The sequence below is a fragment of the Aptenodytes patagonicus genome, chromosome 4, assembly GCF_965638725.1.
Source record: "Aptenodytes patagonicus chromosome 4, bAptPat1.pri.cur, whole genome shotgun sequence".
Lineage (NCBI taxonomy): Eukaryota > Metazoa > Chordata > Aves > Sphenisciformes > Spheniscidae > Aptenodytes > Aptenodytes patagonicus.
Window position 1 is genome coordinate 38,230,767 of NC_134952.1, and position 19,775 is coordinate 38,250,541.

At 36.7% G+C, this 19,775-nt stretch overlaps 1 protein-coding gene across 13 annotated transcripts in view; it reads right to left on the bottom strand.

Annotated features, from left to right (window-relative positions):
• Positions 1-19,775, bottom strand: part of TENM3 (teneurin transmembrane protein 3) — a 432,264-nt gene that overhangs the window by 93,370 nt on the left and 319,119 nt on the right. For all 13 annotated transcript variants that reach the window (XM_076336476.1, XM_076336477.1, XM_076336471.1 and 10 more), the window contains 2 exons: positions 8,339-8,461; positions 1,212-1,426 (listed from right to left, as the gene is read on the bottom strand). In XM_076336476.1, the coding sequence (XP_076192591.1) occupies positions 1,212-1,426; positions 8,339-8,461 (338 nt within the window). The remainder of the gene's footprint in view (positions 1-1,211; positions 1,427-8,338; positions 8,462-19,775) is intronic.

A 19,775-nucleotide genomic window follows, 5' to 3' on the forward strand; every position in this document is an offset into this window, starting at 1 on the left:
TAGGTCTTTAAAAAGTTATGCCTGAAGAAAAAACAAAATAAATTTAAATAGTGCAGTAGCATGCAAATCAAAATTAAAAAAATGTGGGATTAAAAAAAATAGTTTGAATTTTGCAGTTACAGATTTGCTGTTGCAACTGTGTATCAGGCATAATCAGTCAAGCTTCATTCCAATTATATCATTAGGTTGATATACTTAGAGTTGTGCCGAGGGCAAATCCATATACTTTAAAAAAATATAAATCAGTAAGATGTTGCATAATTCTCTAAATGGGGTAGAAGAGCATGAGCTCAACTCCCTTTTCAGGTGAACAGTGGTTCAGAGCCAGCACTTGGGCAAATATTGAGCTGCAAGAAATCTAAACTAGGAGGGTCTTAAGTCTTAAAAATAAAATCTGAATACAATTGATTCTAAAATACTGTCTTAGACAATGATTCTCCCTCTCTCCTGCCAATCCAGAAGACTATTCATTCTTTTATACTTTAGCTTTTCTGTAACTATGGATAGAAAGTGTTTCTGTTAGTAGGCAAATGCATGACCATATGCAATAAAAAGTCTCATTAGAAACCTTCTGAGGAGCGGAGCAGAATAAATCCTCTGCAACACTTAAGAAAAAAGTTTCAAGACACTAAACGTCTAGTGAAGACTGGCACTTTTACAACCCCAGTTCATTGTATCTTCGTAGACACATATTACATATATTTTCTTTTATGTATTTATTTAGTGAGACACCAAGCTGTCAATACTGTAGCATTTGCTTGTAGAACAAACTGAAACTTCCTTAAAAAACTGTTGTCTTCTTGCTTGGAAATTTGGCAAATGCAGTCTTTGCCAGGCACTCTCAACCACATGTGTGGCCATAAGGTGCTGTATTAGTTTGCTTAGGTTTTTAAAGATATGTCTATATACCACAGAAGAAAAAAAGTACCTATAAATTCTGCATGAAACAACTTGATATCTGAAGCATCATGATTGCTCACGGCATTCAGAACAGTTCATGAATAAGAATTCCCCCCCCCCCCATTTTAGAGCCCATCACTTACAGTATTATAAATGTTTTGGACATCACATGAGATCAATAAAGTATACAAAGTAAAAATAAAAATCTGCAAAATGGAAAAGGATGTAATCCTGAGAAAGAAAAAAGATACAAAAGATACAAGCTCACAATTTCAATAACATGTCCTACTTTAAATGCAAGCAGTTCTCACCTGAGTGTGTGAAGGTGGTAAGCCTTTTCGGCCATATACTCCAATCAATGCATCTTTCTGAAGGGATATATTGAATTTTAGAAATTGTGGCTGATCAATGAAGAGTTGTGATCTCCAAAAAATCCCAGGGGGAACTTCTTGTATCGCTCTTCGGCCTATATCAAGTTCTCCAGAATCTATAGTGTTGTTTTCTTGTGCAAATCCCCCTAATTTTCCTGACAGGTTAGAATAATAAGAGATCGAAAATTAGTATTCCATTCTTGCTTTCAATCATCCTTCATATAAACCATCAAATATTTAGAATCACCTCAGATAAAATGTTACCTGATAATCTTTCTGAATATAAGATCCCAGGGAATTCACTGATTTGGAAATAAAAAGGCGAAGATACCACAAATACCTACCAAGTAAAAATACTGTAACTTCCCTAAGCACTAGCATTATGGAAACTGTTTTAGGATCTACGTTAAACTATTCATTTTTCCCCCCAAGTATTTTAACAGGGTTTTCCAGCATAAAGTCTCAAACTAAAAAAAATTAAGGTAAAGGGAAATGCAGATTTTAAGACTAATAGATACATAAACATAAGCAGTCAAGAGAACTAATACACAGTCTTTTCTATGTTAAATATCAGAGCATTTATACAATACTACCAATGTCTACAGCTCTGGTTTCCTATTTTTTGTTTTTGCATTCCCCAGAAAGAAAGGCAATGTTTCTTGCTCCATTGTGCCTATGTTCTTAGGCCTTTGTTCCCCATAATGCCTACATCCTCTGCACTCCCTAGGCTCAGCCCCAAGCTTGTTATCACCTCCTTGTCCACACTGTCTCCTGAATAAAACGTATAATAGCATGTCAAAGTCTGGTACTTTTACTATTTTCTATATCATGAATATTTATTTATCCTGCAGGCCAATTACTAGAAATAAGAACATAGCACTGAAGGGCATTAATGATTTTTCTCTATAAAGCATTTGTGCAACTATCAGTTAGCCTTAGAAGGCCAGTGATGATGGCTTGGAAACGCCCAGAAGAAGCAAAGAAGATGCTAACATGCAAAAGACACATGATGACAAATGCTAACACCGAAAAACTGGACTACTGGTTGTGGCATTAAAAAAGAAGAAAATAAGCCATAAACTTCAGATACCCCCAACAAACTTTTTCTTCAAGTGGGTAAGTCCAGGCAACAGAGACTGAATCTACACTGCAGCTCGAGTACAGAACAGTATCATCCAATCTACAAGGCTCTGTGTCATCCCAGTGAACCACTGTCAAATAAATGAAAGGGGTAAAACTGTTCCAGCCCAAGCTGATGACCCTCCAAGGCACTGGGCAGGATGCCATGGACAGCACAGGTCTGTAATAGCTCTGAGATCTCCACGTTGCCACTGGTTGTACCGCACAGGCACATGCAAAATCGGGCAAAGATTACAAACCTTTCTCATCAGCAAACAAATTGTGGTTTAATTATGGTAGTGTCTTCTACCTGTCAGATCTGTAGGAAACAGAACTACTAAGACTGATGCACTAAAGAAGTGGTTTGCACAAACTGTCACCACCCAGCTTTAAAATCTGGGATGGTTTAGATGAGTTTGCATCGTCTGTTTGAGGCCAAAGACTCAGATCTGATGTTCAGGCACTAACTCCATGCTGTGTGGTGGGACATAGGCAGTCTTGGAAGCCGGTGTCAGGGTCAAAGCCTACTTCAACCCAATGGAATCAGTGCTGTCAAATCTAGACTAAGATGCAAAGATGTGTGTAAGAACTTGCTTACCAACACATGTCAACTCTGGAGTAAGCAAGTAATGCCACATTTAAGCAGCTGGCACATCAAGGTGAGCCTTGAGAGAAGCAATATAAAGAAAAATGGAACTATAGTTACAATCTTACAGTCCACTGTGTTTTTACCAATTTATACTCTTTTTTTCAGCAGCTGGTCTATTATAAAGATTGAACTAAACCTATTTGAATGCGATAAGCATGTTCAAGTGATGCTGACTTGTTTGCGTACAAGTGTTCTGAAGAACTGACAACGCTCTGTTGCTGCCCTGTCTTTCATGTTCAAATTCTTACATTAGTCATCATTTGATGGAACAAACTGACACAACCTTTTTGCAAACATTTAGACTTCAAAAAACTAGATTAAAATCTGAAATGCCAGGTGAGGTCACAGATTGATCCTCACCACTTTTTGTGCATCCAAGATGAACAGAGGCTGCTGCTGAATTAAACAGGTACAGAAGCACTACTGAGAGGCCTTGAGTGGGGGCTTGTATCATCATCAGAGCTGTGCCACAACGGTGTTTCAGCCACTGAAAATGTCTCACTTACAGGATCATCATATTGATCAGTGTTCTGCTGAGAGGAGACTGAAATATCTGATCTTGGAGAAACCATTTTTTTACACTTTTCAGGATGAGTCTGATGCTTTTCTAACTTTGGACTTAACCTTTCACAATATTCATACGTTATTCTAGAAGATGGATCTGTATTCACTATTTCAGTTCATTTCAGCATTTGTTTCTTACCACTTCCTTCAAATTTAAGCATGTTGTGTCATATAAATTCACACACTGATGACTGGTAATCACTAAACAATAAACAGTTGTTTGCCGTATTGATCTGCAGCTTCCCCTATTTCTACATTTGAAATGAAAACCAACTACCTCTTCCTACTGAAAAGATGAACTAGACAGCTTGAGCAGGTACACTTTATCAAACATTTTGACCAACTTGCCAGGAATGCCTATTACTGGGCTTCAACACTTATCCTTAGCAGATAATGATCCTACAGATTCACATTTTCTTCACAAAAGAAGAGGCAGTTTTACCCTGTAGCCACATGTTCCCTTAACGCCACAGCACCTCTCTCAAAATCATCACTAGTTGTTTGCCCTCCTAAGAATAGGCTGTTAATTATTCTTTGTTCCCTGTTGTATCTCAATGGGCGAAAGAAAAATCTTAGTAGTGTCATCATTTCCTTTTCATGTTCTAAACAGTAACAGTTCTTATACACAGCTTTAAATCAAAATATGAAATGTCACGTTCATTCACACAATTCCATAATGACGTAACAGCCCAAATAAGAAACCAAATTTTAAAATACCTAGCCTCCTGAATATATTCTCTTTCACTACACTTCTTCTCTACCCCCAAAATTTCTTCGTTCAGAGACCCTCCCCAAAAGACAATAATACAAATACACATAAATATTTATAGGTAAATAATATTTATATCATGATTTGTACTTACATTGCTGATATACTACTATTCAATTTACAAAATACATTAATTTGCTGTATCCCATACTAATATATACAATCATTATAGGATGCATTTGTGATACCGAAAACCCAATGCATTATGGCTAATTAATAGGTAAAATATTTGTTATGTTTAGTATTTGCAAATTGTATTTTGACTGTCTAGGGTTAGGGTGGACAAAATCCCGAGCTAAACAAATAATTAAAGCAATAAACAATATTTAACTATTATAATAGTTATAATTATTCTAATAGTTATAATAGAAAAATAATTCACAAATATCAATAAAAATGACATGAAGCCAAACTCCCTCTCCTTATTTGCGAACATTCTATAGATTAAAACACAAGATGCACTGTGAATAACTGAGTATCTATAACACAGAATAAAAATGAATGCACAACCAAAACACAAAAATGCTCAACAATAATTGCTGTATAGTGTCACACATAGTATCATTTTCCATCCTTCAAAGGCAGTACTAATTAGAATATTAGGTTGCAAGGCTGAATTTACAGACAGTCAATAGCATGTTCTCCCATTCCATTGAACAACCTTGTATTCAGATCTTTTTCTGGGAGACATCTGCTATATATCCCTTCTGCAACAACCATTTCAAGAAAGGAAATCAAAATCCTCCTTAAAAACATAGCTTTTTAGAAAAAAACCCCAACATAGCGTTTCTTCACCAAAAGGGTTGTCAAGCACTGGAACAGGCTGCCCAGGGAAGTGGTTGAGTCACCATCCCTGGAGGTATTTAAAAGACGTGTAGATGTGACACTTAGGGACATGGTTTAGTGGTGAACTTGGCAGTGTTAGCTTAATGGTTGGACTCGATGATCTTACAGGTCTTTTCCAACCTAAACGATTCTATGATTCTATGATCTAATTAAAAAGTTACTATACCTTTAATTAACATGAGATACTGTAAACAAAACAAAAAAGCTCAATACATATCAGGTAAAGAAAGTATGATGTATTTTAATGAACAGAATCTCAAAAAGTGCATCTAAGTAAGCCAAAAGAAATGCCCCTTTTCCCATCCACTTTTTTCCTCTCTTGCGTTTTTTAAAAATCTGCAATTAAGCGTATCTTATTTAAAGGTATTTCTGAGTTGCACATAGATTTTATATGGCATAAAATAAAGTCAGCAACATGTGAGATGTGACCAACTGCTAGAACACAATGGTTAAACAAGCTCTGTTTTTTAACCTTTCTTTTCTATCGCCTAGTTATAAAAACAGATAAAGCACTGATGCACCTCAAGTAAATGTTTGTATTTGATTAAGCATGGCTTACAAATTACTTTGGAGAACCTAAACTGAAATGGCCTATAAAATTCATCATATCCATAGAAAACACACATTCTTATGCCACCTTATGCAGCCCTGAATCATGCCTGTCTAGATAAGCAGGTGATATGTTGCCAGCAGTTTACTGTTCATATAGAGAGAAGCACTGGGAGAGGAAAAAAAAAACACCCACAAAAGAAACAAACAAAAAACCTTTGGAAAAGGCTTGTTCAGAGATTCAAGCCTCACTTAACAAATGATTTGCATTTAAGGATGATTTAACATGCTTTTACTGTCAATTTATGACTAGCTTTTTCTAGGTAAACCACAGCTGAATTTTCTTCAGAGGTCATAAGGGTGCATTTTCAAGTTTAAGCTTTGCTAATTCATCACACAAAGTACCTGTACTTCTGAATGGCAAATGAATACCTGGGATCTAGGACACAGTGGACTATGATTTTCTAGCCAAAGCAGGCCCAGGATTATCCAAAGTTTAGACGAGAGAGTGTCAAGGAAAATGCCTGGCCCATACAACACTGGGAATTTCTCCCATCTAAATCAGAGTATCAGGATATTACCAGGGGGCTGAAGAGAGGCAGTACTGAAAGTTGTACACTGGTCCAAGTATTCAGACCAAGGCTTTATTGATTCTTCCTTACAGTTTTCAGTAACTAGTATGATAGCACAGGAGCCCTCACCTTAAATTTCACATCTAGTCATCACACTTTCCCTTCTGCTTAACTTTCCTTTTGTGGTTTAAAATGTGTATTCTCTGGTCTGTCTGTTGTTTAGCATTGATGTATGCTGATAAATGACCACTTACCATATTCTGCAGAGGACAGCATTTTAACAGTGGATGGAATTAACCCTATTCTCTTGTACAGTATTTAGGGACAGAAGGAAGGAAAAATGGGATATGATATGTTTGTTATTTCCTTTTATTTTTGAAGCAAAGTATAACAGGTTTTAATTTGTAAAAAAATTAAAAATTATCAAGGGAAAGAGAACAATTTTTATTTATAAAATATTTAACAAAAATATGTATGTACTTTATACAAGAAAGTATATTGGCTACTCAGGGCAGAAGACAGTGGGATGATGAGCTGTCACCGCAGCATCAATATTCATCAACCATAGAGTAGCTTTTTGCTATTAATTCAAAACAACTAAGAACACAGAAAGAGATAATGAATATCTAAGTGCAAGAAAAAGGCAGTAGGGTAAAGGAAATGAAAAAAGTCCTACTGGAGAAGTTTCATATGCTTACAAAGATGACAAAAAGAATGAACTGAGCTGTACATTTTCTATAACTTGGAGCTGTGATAACTTGAAAAATTTTCAAGATGTCAGCTGCTGGCAGAGGCTTCCTCCTTCTCAGTGGTAAGGAGGTCAGCTCTACCTTGTGAAAGGAAAAATGGATTTTTGTGTAATGAAGCAAACACCGCATTCATCAACCATTTAAATCAAGTCTTCCATTCAAAAACTATTGATTTTAAAGCCTCTGTTAGCCAAAAGTGCACAGGCTCTTAAATGTTTTGAGAATCTTAAAGGGCAACATGGAAGAAGGTCGATAAAAAATAATCCCTTTATGTGGTTTGTATTTTAAAAGTTCCCGCAACAAAATTAATAAAGTTTTTGGTTTGTTTTTTTTTCTTTATATATTGGTTGGATGATTCAGACTCAATATTATATGCTAGAGACTTTGAGAAAACAAATGAACATATTATACGTGACCTATTAAATTTAAGAGAGAAATTAAAAAAAAAAGAAGATAACATTATCATCTGTAGAGAGAAACACAAGCCATTCCATAGCAAGGTCATCATGCCGTAGGAAGCTTCTTGATCATGAGTTGCCTTCTAAACACAGCTAAGAGAGAAGCTTCAAAAACATGCAAAACCTCCCTGAAGTGCCTTTTCTGGTGCCAACTCTTCAGAAAAAGAGATTATGTCTCCCCTGTCACAGACAAGGCTTTTGTCTGAAAACTATCCAGAGCTCGTTGGGACTCCCAAAGATTGAATCTTGGTATCAGGTCCCCCTTATGAAATAGCGTGTCCTGTCACCTCGGTCTCCCTGGCTTTTTGTGGCCATTTCTGCAGCACGAGACCCCAGCCACCCCAGCCCCTCAGACAGGATGGTCCAAGGCAGCCTCAGCACCATCCTGCTACCTCTGAAGACCCCACAACAATCACTATGTTATCAAAGATTTTAGAGTAAGCGGAGGTTCTGCTTCTCTGGATGTGATAAGAGCTCTTCTATTCTCATCAAATATTACATGTAAATTCCCATGAGGAATTTTGGTTGACAGCCAGCTTTCCTAGTAAGATAACATTATCGCCCAGGATTCATCACTCCCTTCACATGCTAGGTAGGAGGAACGGTGCGTTCTTTTCAATTGAAATACAACTCCTGTTTAATATTTACACGTCTATTTAAAATTATTATTACTTACAAATGCTCTGTACTTCCATTAAATACAGAGTTTTGGAGGAAAAGCGTTAACGTCTGGTGATGTAAGTAAGACACAAAGAAAGGAAATGCTCCGAAAGAAGGAGCATTTTCACTTACCATTTTCTCCAGCAGGTACTGTTACAGGATGTGTTGGCACAGTATCAGAATTCACTTTTCCATTCTCAAATGTATCATTTTCAGTTTGCTGCAACTGCCAGTTGAGGCCAAAAAGATGCATTGCTGGTGGTAAAGGATACAGGTTATTTGATGCTTTTAGCCACAATGACAAATCGCACAAATAATGGCTTTCCACGCTTCACAGCAGAACAGCAACTCATACATTAAAAAATTAAATTACAGGAACAAGCATTCACAGACTAATAGTTCAACTTAGCAATGGCACTAAGCAATTACTACCACTGTCCTTTAATGATACAGTGCTTTCGGTGAACACAGTTGACAGAAAGCTCACCAGTCTCATTTTGAGTCTTTTACCGTTCCCAAATCAATGTTCAAAAGGATAAGCAGTAATTATGTCCTTTTCTCTTTTTTTCATTTTTGATCCTTCTGAAGAGACAAATCATTTAAGTGAGCTCCTAAATGACCTACGAAAATAAATTATTTCACCAGCAGATGGATCCGTTCTGGTCAGCCAGACACTGGGGCACTTTGCTCCGATAATGATAACGCATAAGCTAGGTTTCTGAACTACTTAATTCCCCATAACCACGTTTATTAGAAAGGTGATACCATGTTAAAAAGTTTAGCTAAGCTAATTATGAAAGACAGAGTCAACCTTCTATGGTGTTAGGGGGAACTACTTAAGGAACCTTGATATCACCAGGGATTAATGAATGAATGTCTAAACTTTTAGAGCAAAAATACGGAAAAAAAAAAAATCACCTTAATGCTATACTGTGATACACATAACATATGCAATTTCTTGCCACCTGTGGTGTATTTCCTTCTCTTCCAATGACTCTATGATATCACCATAATTAACTTTATTGTAATTACTCTAATTTGTGTTTGGTATAACATGGGTTTGCTCATTCTACAACAGCAGTTATCTACAAAGCTAAAATAGTCTTTCAGTGTTCCTGGGGAATAAAAATATACTGGAAAAAAATTCTGTAATAATGAATTTTAACTATTAGTGCAAAATAGAAGGGAGATAATTCACTGTATCTTGTTGCTTCTGCTCCTGCTGTCTCTGAAACAGACCACTGCTATAGTTCATGTTATTAATTTATTAATTTCTTCTATCCAAATGACAAACAAGTCTTCATCCCTTTTGGTTTCATCTCTGATCTTTCAATCTCTCTGTATTGACCATGGCAACCCTTACTTAAGATGAATAGGCATCAGTGGAAGTTAGTCAGGGAGACAGTGAACACTGCAGAATTAAGACCCTCTCTGCCAGGTCTTTGCCTTAAACCCTCCCCCTTACCCTCAACAAAACAAAAAACCAGAATGCAACCAAAGACCTAATACTGAATGTTTCAAAGACTGAAATCCTCACTATAGATGGCATATTCTCTTTGTTCCAAGTTTCTGACTCTACTATTACTCTTCTTTCTCAGACTTTAAATTGCCTGTCAAAGCCTGATAATGTAGAATGTTCCTTGACCCTAAAACCTTATTTCTTTTTTCCCCTCTCATCTCTTGTTAAACCATAAATCCAACCACCACCATTTTTGGCACATCACTAGAATTAGCCATTATTATTTTGGCCCTACCTCAGCTGAAATTCTTATTTATGTATTAATCATCTGATGATTGTATCTGCTTTAATATATTTCATCAAAATCCCTAGGGTCAAACTCTACTATCTGTTATACTAGTTCACTTCACTGGCAGCAATGAAAGACTGCAAATAGCTAAATATTTCATGATTCAAACCTAGTACATTTCTTGTCTTCAGTCTGGAGATCTAAATCACCTCTCCTAACTTTGCTGGCTTCTTATCACTTTTAATACTCTTCAGGAGAAAAAAAGAAGGTGACATTTTGTAACTCTAGAATTGCATCCCTTCCAAACACATGAGCTTAGAACATCATTAACAGCTCTGTCTGGTGGTGCTATGTAGATGCTCTGTGCCTCTTCACGCTCCACTGGGAGATCAGAAGGGGACCTTCTAGCCATTCCCTCATAATTCAAAACAGCTGGAATTTGAAGTCTTCAAAGGCAAGGACTGTGGGATCTATATTGATTACATCTCAAAGAACCATAGTTACTACAAGGTAAGTGACAACTACCTTTTCTTTGTGTTTGTACTGATGTGAGTCCCACTGTACTTCACTGTCAAAGATGGTAACAGTTGTATCCTTCAAAAATACTACCGCTCTCTCAACTTTGACACTGAACTAGCACCAAGTTCAATAAACAATGTTTAATAAAAATTAACAGATGGATACATGCAGCTGTTTCACAGATTGTAAATATTGGAATATTTTTGAAGCAGACCAAAAATGTTGCTTGACAATTCCAATGACAACCCAAAACTGACAGGGTATACTAATACACTAAATAATTCAAGTATGTAATCTCTCTGAGACAGCACATGGAATTTAGAGAACTCTCCTTTCACTACAAACATATGAAAACAACATGAAGGAATTAGGCTTGTTGATACAGGATCAAAATACAAGGCACAATTTCTTTAGAGATGGGGAACTTTAAGAACATGGATAAATTGACTGATTAAGACAAATTCAGGCACTATTTTGTTGATTAAGATTGGTCTCTTCTCAGCCAGCCATCTATATAAAAGCAAACTTTAAGCCCTTATCAGTGTTACAAGGACAGCAAGGCACCTGTTAAAAATTCTTGATGCCCCCATGAGTCTGATAAGCAGCACCTGGCATTGGTAACTGCACACTGAGAGCACACCTCAGCTGGGGGTCTCAGGCCTTCAAGTCAAATGTTATGAACTAGTTCTGAATTTCCAGAGGGGGAATGATGCAGGCAGACTGCAGTGGTGTATATGTTTGTTTGATTTCCTCAGGTCTAGAAAAGGACGAAGACTTTCGTCCACCTTTGGGATGGGGATGTAAGAGTTCAATCCCCTTCTCTGTTTCTGTTATGTTCAGAGAAATGGTAGGTTTACTTCTTTCTATAAAGAATTTGATATATGAAGCAAAATTAAAGCAGAAACATATAAAGCAAAATACATTTCTCTATTCTCAGCTGCTATTTTTGTTCCAAATCTAATGTAAAGCAGTTTCTTGATTTTTGGATTGGATATTGCCTGTCAGGTCTGGTTTATTCCCATTCAATTTGGCATTTATTTGGTGTTAGACAATGACAATGAAGACAAGAGACCCTTCCTACAGTAACTAGTTCTGAGTCTGCCAAATCTATGAGGGTACTAACAGTGGAACAACTTTCAGTCCTGGTATATCTCTGATGGTAGCAAGGACCTGTCTGAGAATGCCAGATGCCTCTAACCAGAAGGCACGCAGCTTGTGATGGCTGTGATCACAGACCACAACATCTCAATCCAAATAACCCACAGCTGCAAGTATGGATGAACCCTCAGGGGATGGGAGAAAAGATGGGTTGTCACAATTCCAAATGTGCCCACAAACCCTAACAAAAGCCTCCTTTAGCCATCTTTGTATCAAGACCGGGATGATTGCTCCCATCGTGTTCCTCTTAAGTAGAGAAACAGATGATGATATCCTCTGCCTATTCCGCTGTTTCAGTCTCCATCTCTATTCTGCAAAGTAATCTCTAGCTACCAACAGATCATCTTCACTTGCTGGAGTTACGATAGCAGTTTACCTTGGGACTGACAGAGTTGTTTAAGGTGGTATTTGTACTGCTACTGGCCAAATTATCAGCATTATGGCCAGCCTTTAGAGTACAGTGATAGTTTAAATGGCGAGGACTCCATTCCCGCTAACAGAGTGGGAAGGAGAGGCATCAGAGAGGAAAAAGTCCTCTAGGATCCGTGCTGCTCTTGGCATGAACACAGCACCAGTGTCTGGGTGGTGCTGGTGGATATGGCTGAATTCTCCAGAACCAATCTCAAACATACAAGCAGTAACCAATCCAACAGTTGGGCTTTTGCCCCCTCCCTTTATATTTCTGCAAAGCACAACATACCAAATGGACTGGGATATTCAAAAGATTCAGAGCTCAGATTAAAGGAGTGCATTTATACCTACAGTAGCATTGATGTTAGTACAAAAATGCTATCATTTGTTACAGGCTATCAGGTAATCTTATCATCTGTCACCACACAGTTCACTGAAGGGTTTCTGAACCACCTTAAACTGCTTTTTCAAGCTTGTTTGATCTTACCTTTCACTCTGTAATTGAGGTCTAGTTATTTTGGTTGGTAATCAGTCTGCAAGGCCTTCGTTTCCACTCAAGAATTAAAATAGCAACTAAGAATACATTTCACAGCAAACACTTGAAAAAAAATATTATGATTAGTTTACACTGTGTAAAACAATTTACAATAATCTGCTTCAGGAAGAAGTTGCTGCTATTAGGCCCTTCCATTCTTTTAACATTGCCAGCCCATTTGTCTCGCATGCTCCTTTCTCAAGCTAGTATTGCTGTGCTTTATGCATTCTCTTTACAAGGAACTTGTTCTTGAGAAAACACACTGTATTATCACTTCAAAACCCTCTTTGAGACTTTCTTCAGCAAGCCAAAAAGAAATCAGCCTCTTTATTAGTAGGTGGTAAGAGAGACAGATAATTTATGCAGAACTAGAACTGTGAGAGCTGACAACTACCTGCTGCATTTGACTGGGGAGTGCTTTCCCTTCGCTGCCTCGCTCACTGGCTCAAAGCTCTCTTCTGCCAAAGTTACGAGAGGCACAAAAAAGAATTGTAAGAGAAAACCAATTTATGTAGCTGTTTCTCCATTTAGCAAAAACTGGGCTTGTCTGGATTTTTTTTTTCCTCTTCATACACTTGAATGGTAAGAGGATAGGGACAGCTAGCTGATAAAGAAATTAGACAGTTGTTAGCATCCTCCAGTATCCAGGATGTAGCTCTGAACAGAAAACAAAGTTTGGACACAGATGTGAGTATACATACAATGCTGGGGTTTATGATTACTATCAGAAAGAAAGAATATTTTTTTTCTTTGTAGGAAAGAGTAGCAATATGCAGTAAAAACCAGAGAAATTTATTGTTCTGGTCAAAATTCAAGGGCATCTCTATCGTAGCTCACCAGGATCAACCACATCTTTTTTCAAAGTACTGTGACAAATAGGCTCATATGAAAAACAAAGGGCACAGGAAACACCCTATGAGCTGTGCAAGTGAAAGCACTGAAGATGCAGGTAGTAAGGATGAACAAGCAAAACCATATGCACATAAGCAGAGGCTTTATTCACAGAAGTAGCACTACAGTAACTGGAGAGGTAACTGAAGTTTGAGTCTGAAGTCTCTGAAGTACTGGTCAGAAGTGCCAGTAATTCAACAGCTTCCATTTTGAATCTGGTAAACTCGTTTTTTGCAGTGAAAGAATTCTAAAGGTGACACCGCATTTCAGGGGAACAAGAATTCACAGATAGGAGGATTCTTTTAAGTAGAAAGAAGCAGAAACAGAGTTGCCTGAATTGGGAAATGAGACTTCCAATGTTCCTCCAGCTCTTCTTAGAATGATGACAGATGAAAAATTAACACTAGACAGCAGAAAGAAAAAACACTGGCCATCTCTAAGTAGCAAGCATCTCCCCAAGACCTCTGGAGATAAGGCCTATGGCATATGTTCTATAAACATAAAGAACTCAACACTGTGGGGAAAGTTGGCAAGAGGAACTGAATGATGCTGGCAACCCTCCTTTCTTTCTCCCATGCGTTCTACAAGGTATGGTAAACAAGTCTTATTATTCATGAAGCTGTGCTTGAAGATGAGCTTCTCGCTAAAATATTGAACTCGTCTTCCAGGACTGCTACTGCTACGTATTTCTGGGTGCTGGTGCTTTCAAACCATGATTTACAAAATTGCTTCCCTAGAATTAATAGAATAATATATATGCACACTTGCACATAAGGAAAAGTGAGTATCATTTATATTTAAAGCAATGCAAAAAGATTATAATTTAAACTAAGCAAATTGCAATTATTGCTCAATCTAGTTGAAGGATTATCTTCTAGTTCATCTCCCTGTTGGCAATACATTTTCAGATGAAATATTTGAACATTGAAGTGGTTTTTAAAATTATCTCCCATATATTTTTCTTGCAGCTATAATTAGAATCTAAACCTATTTTATTCTGAAGGACCTGGAGTGGACCAGAAGATGTGCAAATCAACTGTCAGTGATTTGCATTCATTTGCTTTTTTCTAAGATAATAGGATGCCTTGGATGTTGCTGCAGATCAAATAGTGAATTAAAAATAGTTAATTAAAATTTTAAATAAAGTGAATTAAAAGTTACAAAGACGAGTTCTTTATTTATTAGTTTTTCTCAAATCAACAAAAAGCCTGTTATTTCTAAATTTAAAATAACTTAGAAGTACGTGCTTTTGAGCATCTTCAAAAGGTTAGCCACCAGGAGCATCATATAAAAATTTCTGAACCTATATTCTGAATGTAAAACATTTCAGTACAACATTGTATGAAAAACTTAGCGATACCTATCAAGATCAATACAGTAACTGAAAAAGTGTTGTCTCTTTCCTTTTATCCTGAACTGTTGAATGGGTCCATTGATTTTACTGTTTCACCTGCAAAAAAATCCAACCTTTATACACTATTCCTCATTTTCTCTTGGAACCTTTTAATAAAAGAATTTGCAAAACTCATCACAAAACATTGCCTAGAAAAAATACAGCAACAAAGATATCAGCTATCTACTATGGGCAAACTTACTTTCTTTGACTACTAATCAAAGATGATTATATGCCACTTTAAAGTACTGTTGCATTTGAACTGTTAAGAAAGATGTGTGGTAGTCTTGGTGTAACTGTTTTTACTACATTCACCCAAAAATGGAACGTTTATTCCTCTGAAAACTTGTATGGCTAGATGTCTAATTTTAGTTGTCAAGCCAGGGATTTTTATAAAACAATGGTCTAATTCTGTCAACAGCATTATATTCAAAGCTTAAGGGAGAATCCAGATTTCTTAAAACAGAAACAAAGATCATTATTCAGTAGCCTCTTATTTAAATAAGAATGTATCTGTTACGTCTTGTTTCAGATTTGTCCATTTATTCTGATGATCATCTAACATTCCTCATCATGTAATAGTCTTCAGTATTATCCTGGGCTTTCTCCTGAACATGGCTTTTTTTTTCCCCCCCAGATAATGTTGTTGACAGTTAACAAGATGGTGAAAAATCATTACAGGTACAGAAATGATGGGGAAGTGCGTATTAGATTGCTGACTCCTTTGAGACAAGGGTTGTTTTGTCTCCTTCAGTTCATACAAAGGCATGAAAAACATTCCATAAATTTTGGGTTCCTATCTAATAAAGTCATAATCAATGATTTTGTTGTCAAGTATTGTGGGGGAGAAAAAAAAATTCCCTTGATTTATGCTTTTCAAGACTGGGTTAAGACTGCAGGATAATTACTTCTCTGTATTCCTTCAGGCATTTCTTTACTCTCTTCCTTCTCAATCTTTAACTCCTTCCCTTTCCTCCCTTAAACTCGCTTTCTGGAAAAGAGCTGAGGCTCAGGTTTGTGCTTATCTGTTTTTCCACAACTCCAACAGAAGTCTTGCTCAGGGTGACATCTTCTTAACAGAAGTGTTAAGAAAAGCAATGCCGATGTAATGTCTCAAAATTCACTGGAAACATCTTTCTCAGGCAAGAGCATCAATGAACAGGTCCAACTATTTTTATAGTTCAAAAGTCTTATTTATTACAAAAAAACCCCCAAAGCCCAAACCCAAGAAAAACCCACAGATATCTTGAGGGATATAATAATAACAAAATGGCACTATATGATCATGCATAACCTATTTGCATGTTGATGGCATAGAGAAGCGCAGTCTGATGAAAAGATTTAAGAACCAAAAGAAAAAGAAAGAGGGGCCAATTAATGTGATGTGCAAAGGACACACTGAGCTGGGATTTTATAGTATATAGTGAAATACTTGTGTTACATATTTCCATCTCATGACTGGCTAAAAAAGATCAAAACTTTTTTATTCCATATAAAGAATGACAGAATATTACAGCAAACATGCAATAAGGAGAAATGTAATAAGCTTTAATAAAAGATGATTATAAGGTTTGATAAGAACTTTTGGAATGTCATCAAATCTGGAATGTAAGATGAAAGCATCTGTATGTAGAGATTGTAGTGTGTTATTTGGAACCCCACAGAGCTAAACTGTGATTAGAACTACATATTTTTCCATAAATTAGCTTTTGTTTTGAATTTCCTGCTGAGATCATATGCAAGTTGATTGAACGTGCAAGTCAATATATAGGTTTTCTAATCCTTTGCTGTTTGTTAGGCTTCATGATATCACGATTACCGTGGTCCACTTGTAGATCAAAGGTACGCGATTGAGGACAAAACAAAATAACCTATAACCTCTTTACAAAACTTCTTCACGTTGATTCAGATCTATCCATAATAATTACCACTCACGTACCTGAACTGTGCAATTATGTAGATGCATAAACCAACCATTACATGCAGATCAACTTGCAAAACCACAGAATTTCCACTTAAATCCGTATTTAAAACCAGAATAGACACGCTGAGTTAAACATCAAAGAGGCCTTTTTACACAACTCTACCTTACCTCAACACCTCCAGTATAAACTTCTAAGCCATTAGCTATCTGCATAAGCAATCTCGTGAAAATCCTTGGTTGAAAAAAACAAGGCTGAAGTCAGCTCAGTGATTGCAGTCATCCCCCTACTGAAACCTCTCCTCCACCCTCTGTTTTAGCTCAGTTCCTCACAGGGACATAGTTCCTCACTACATCACCAGGAATCACGACTGCCTAAGCAGCTGTGTGTCTGGGCCAGAGACACACAGGAGGGACTGGCTACTACACGGAGCATCCTTTATTATATAGTCATTAATGCGTTTTATGTGCATTGGAATAACACACCATGTTCCTCCAGAGGCCTCACTAAAGTGAGACGTGGCTTTTATGAAACTATTCCTGTGAGCAATGATATACTGTAGGTACATGAAAAATACTACTAACAAAAAGCAAACAGAAAAAATAATTTATCATATATGATTTATGAAAGGAACCTATGACATAAAGACAATGTTACTGTTAATTGTTTGTAAGGCCAGTGATTTGTTGCTTGCAAGCCAGTTCGTAAGCCACTTTGTATTTTTTTAAGTGTTATGTAGGCCTTGGGAAAAACAAGTTAGGATTACAGTTTCACATTGATTTTTTTCCCCCTTAAAATAAAATCACCCACAACACTGAACTATAAAATCTTACAGGTGATATTAAGAACAGACAGTCTTAGCTCTAAAGTAGCAGTCACTTATAAAATTGATGGAGAAAACCAACTACTCCTTTTACTGTGTGAAAAGATATTGGATCACTAATAAGGATGTGTTTTAAAATTATCCTCTACTTTTGGCTCCAGCTGAATTGAAATAACAAGAAGGATTGTAGCTCTCCTTTTCAAACATGTGGATACCTGCATGTCATTACCGCTACTTGAGATTTTTAACAGGAGACAGAAAAGAAGCTGCTGGGAACCAAAAACCTGGCAAATAAGTTGAAAACATAAAGAACTATTCCTTGGCAGTGTGAAAAGATTTGGAGCAAGTCAAATGAGGACCCACTGTCCAGCAAAAATGCCTCAATAAAAACTGGTGTGAAACTTGGCATTTCAAAGATGAAAGAGAAGATCAAACAACAGATGAGTTTGGAGCTTTCACAAGTGAAGATAAATTTGTTGTACCCAGTTATTGTGTTACACCTTGTGAAACTCATGTAAATCAGTGGTTAGCAAAGGGTGTTAACTCTACACAGCTGGCTGTTGTTTTAGAGTTTTTAATGAGTATTATTGAAGTAAAAATACTACTCTTCCTGTACCATAGTAATGGTAACTTAGAAGTATTTTTCAATAAAAAACACAGGAAACTTATCCGTTTCTTTACTTAAAGGTTTGTGGGCCTAGCTAATTTTCCAAATGACCGGTATTCATTTATAATACCTAACTCCCCGCTATATTACTCCTCCTATAGAGTTACTAAAAGAGATGCTTTTGTGTGGTCCTATTTCATCAAATAGGTTGGCAAAACCACTCTGGTTTGGTTTGGTTCATTTTATTATTAAGGGAAATTAAGCATTTCAAGTGCAAATGTCCACATCATATAAATAGTTGTAGCACATTTGTTTTTCCTGGATTATAAAACTACAAATGCTGTTAGAGGTGACGATTCCTAAGAGACAGCAATTTTTTTTGTTTTTGTGAATGAAGTTGTCTGAAATGGCATCCATGTGAAAATAAGGATCTCATATTTAAAGATTCCTGTCTACTTCAGAGGACACCTAACTTTCATCCATAATTAACAACTGCAGTGGGGTAATTACATCTATATAAAACCCATGTGTTCCTGCGATCTCAGTCATAAACATAACATCAAATGATATTGCTCACAGCAAGTTTGGACACATGTACTTGACCTTTTTATTCTAAAGTGCTTGTGTATGGAGAGGTTTACAAAAACCTCATCTAAATCAGACATTTTTAACAGCATGAATTTTTTAAAGCATTCAAAAAGAGACCAAACAGTTCTATTCGCAGAAAAGATTCAAGAAAAGATTGCAATCTACAGAAAAGATGCAATTTATAAAAGATGCAATTTATACACAAAACTACCAGTTTTAATACATATTATAATGTGAATTATTATATGTGAATTATGTATTATAATTCACATATCACAGCAGACAGCACGTCTCTAAGGGCTGGCTTCTTTCTTCACAGACACGAGTTAGAAATTAATGGAAACTACCAGCAAAGAAGAGACGACTGTAATACTATGTCCACAACAACTTGAGTTATCACCTGAGTAATTTCATATCTGCTTTGCAAAACCTCTTAAACATAAGTATACATTTGAAGTATTACATATGCTTACATACTACTAAAATATACCACACGTTTACCTCCATTGATAAAATAGGAACTACATCTCTAAACTACTCTAAGCTTGCTATTTATCCAGAAAAGTAGCTGGTGTATTTTAACTTCATTTCTCATTAGACTGAAAAATTGCTACTCTTTGGGAGTCTGCCAGAAGATTATAGGAGGGGCACAGAAGGGCCCACATCTCTACATAACGTGCTCGCAAGAGACTTCAGTATTCTGAAACACCATCCAGATTTTGAAAAACCATCATATTGCATCGCAGTATGATGGCAGAATGACACAGTGTGGTACCTATGGACAATGACATGATGTCATCTTGCAGTTTATTACCACACCTGTTATATTGCCAGGATTACTGAGTTTCAATTTGCTCCTCTGGGCAAAAGTGGAAGGGTGACAGGACTATTGCCAAAAACCTTGTGATAAATCTTAATTAGAATACAAGCCTTTTTCGGAGCAGAGGTGGGTATGCTCCTTGACGGATTAACTT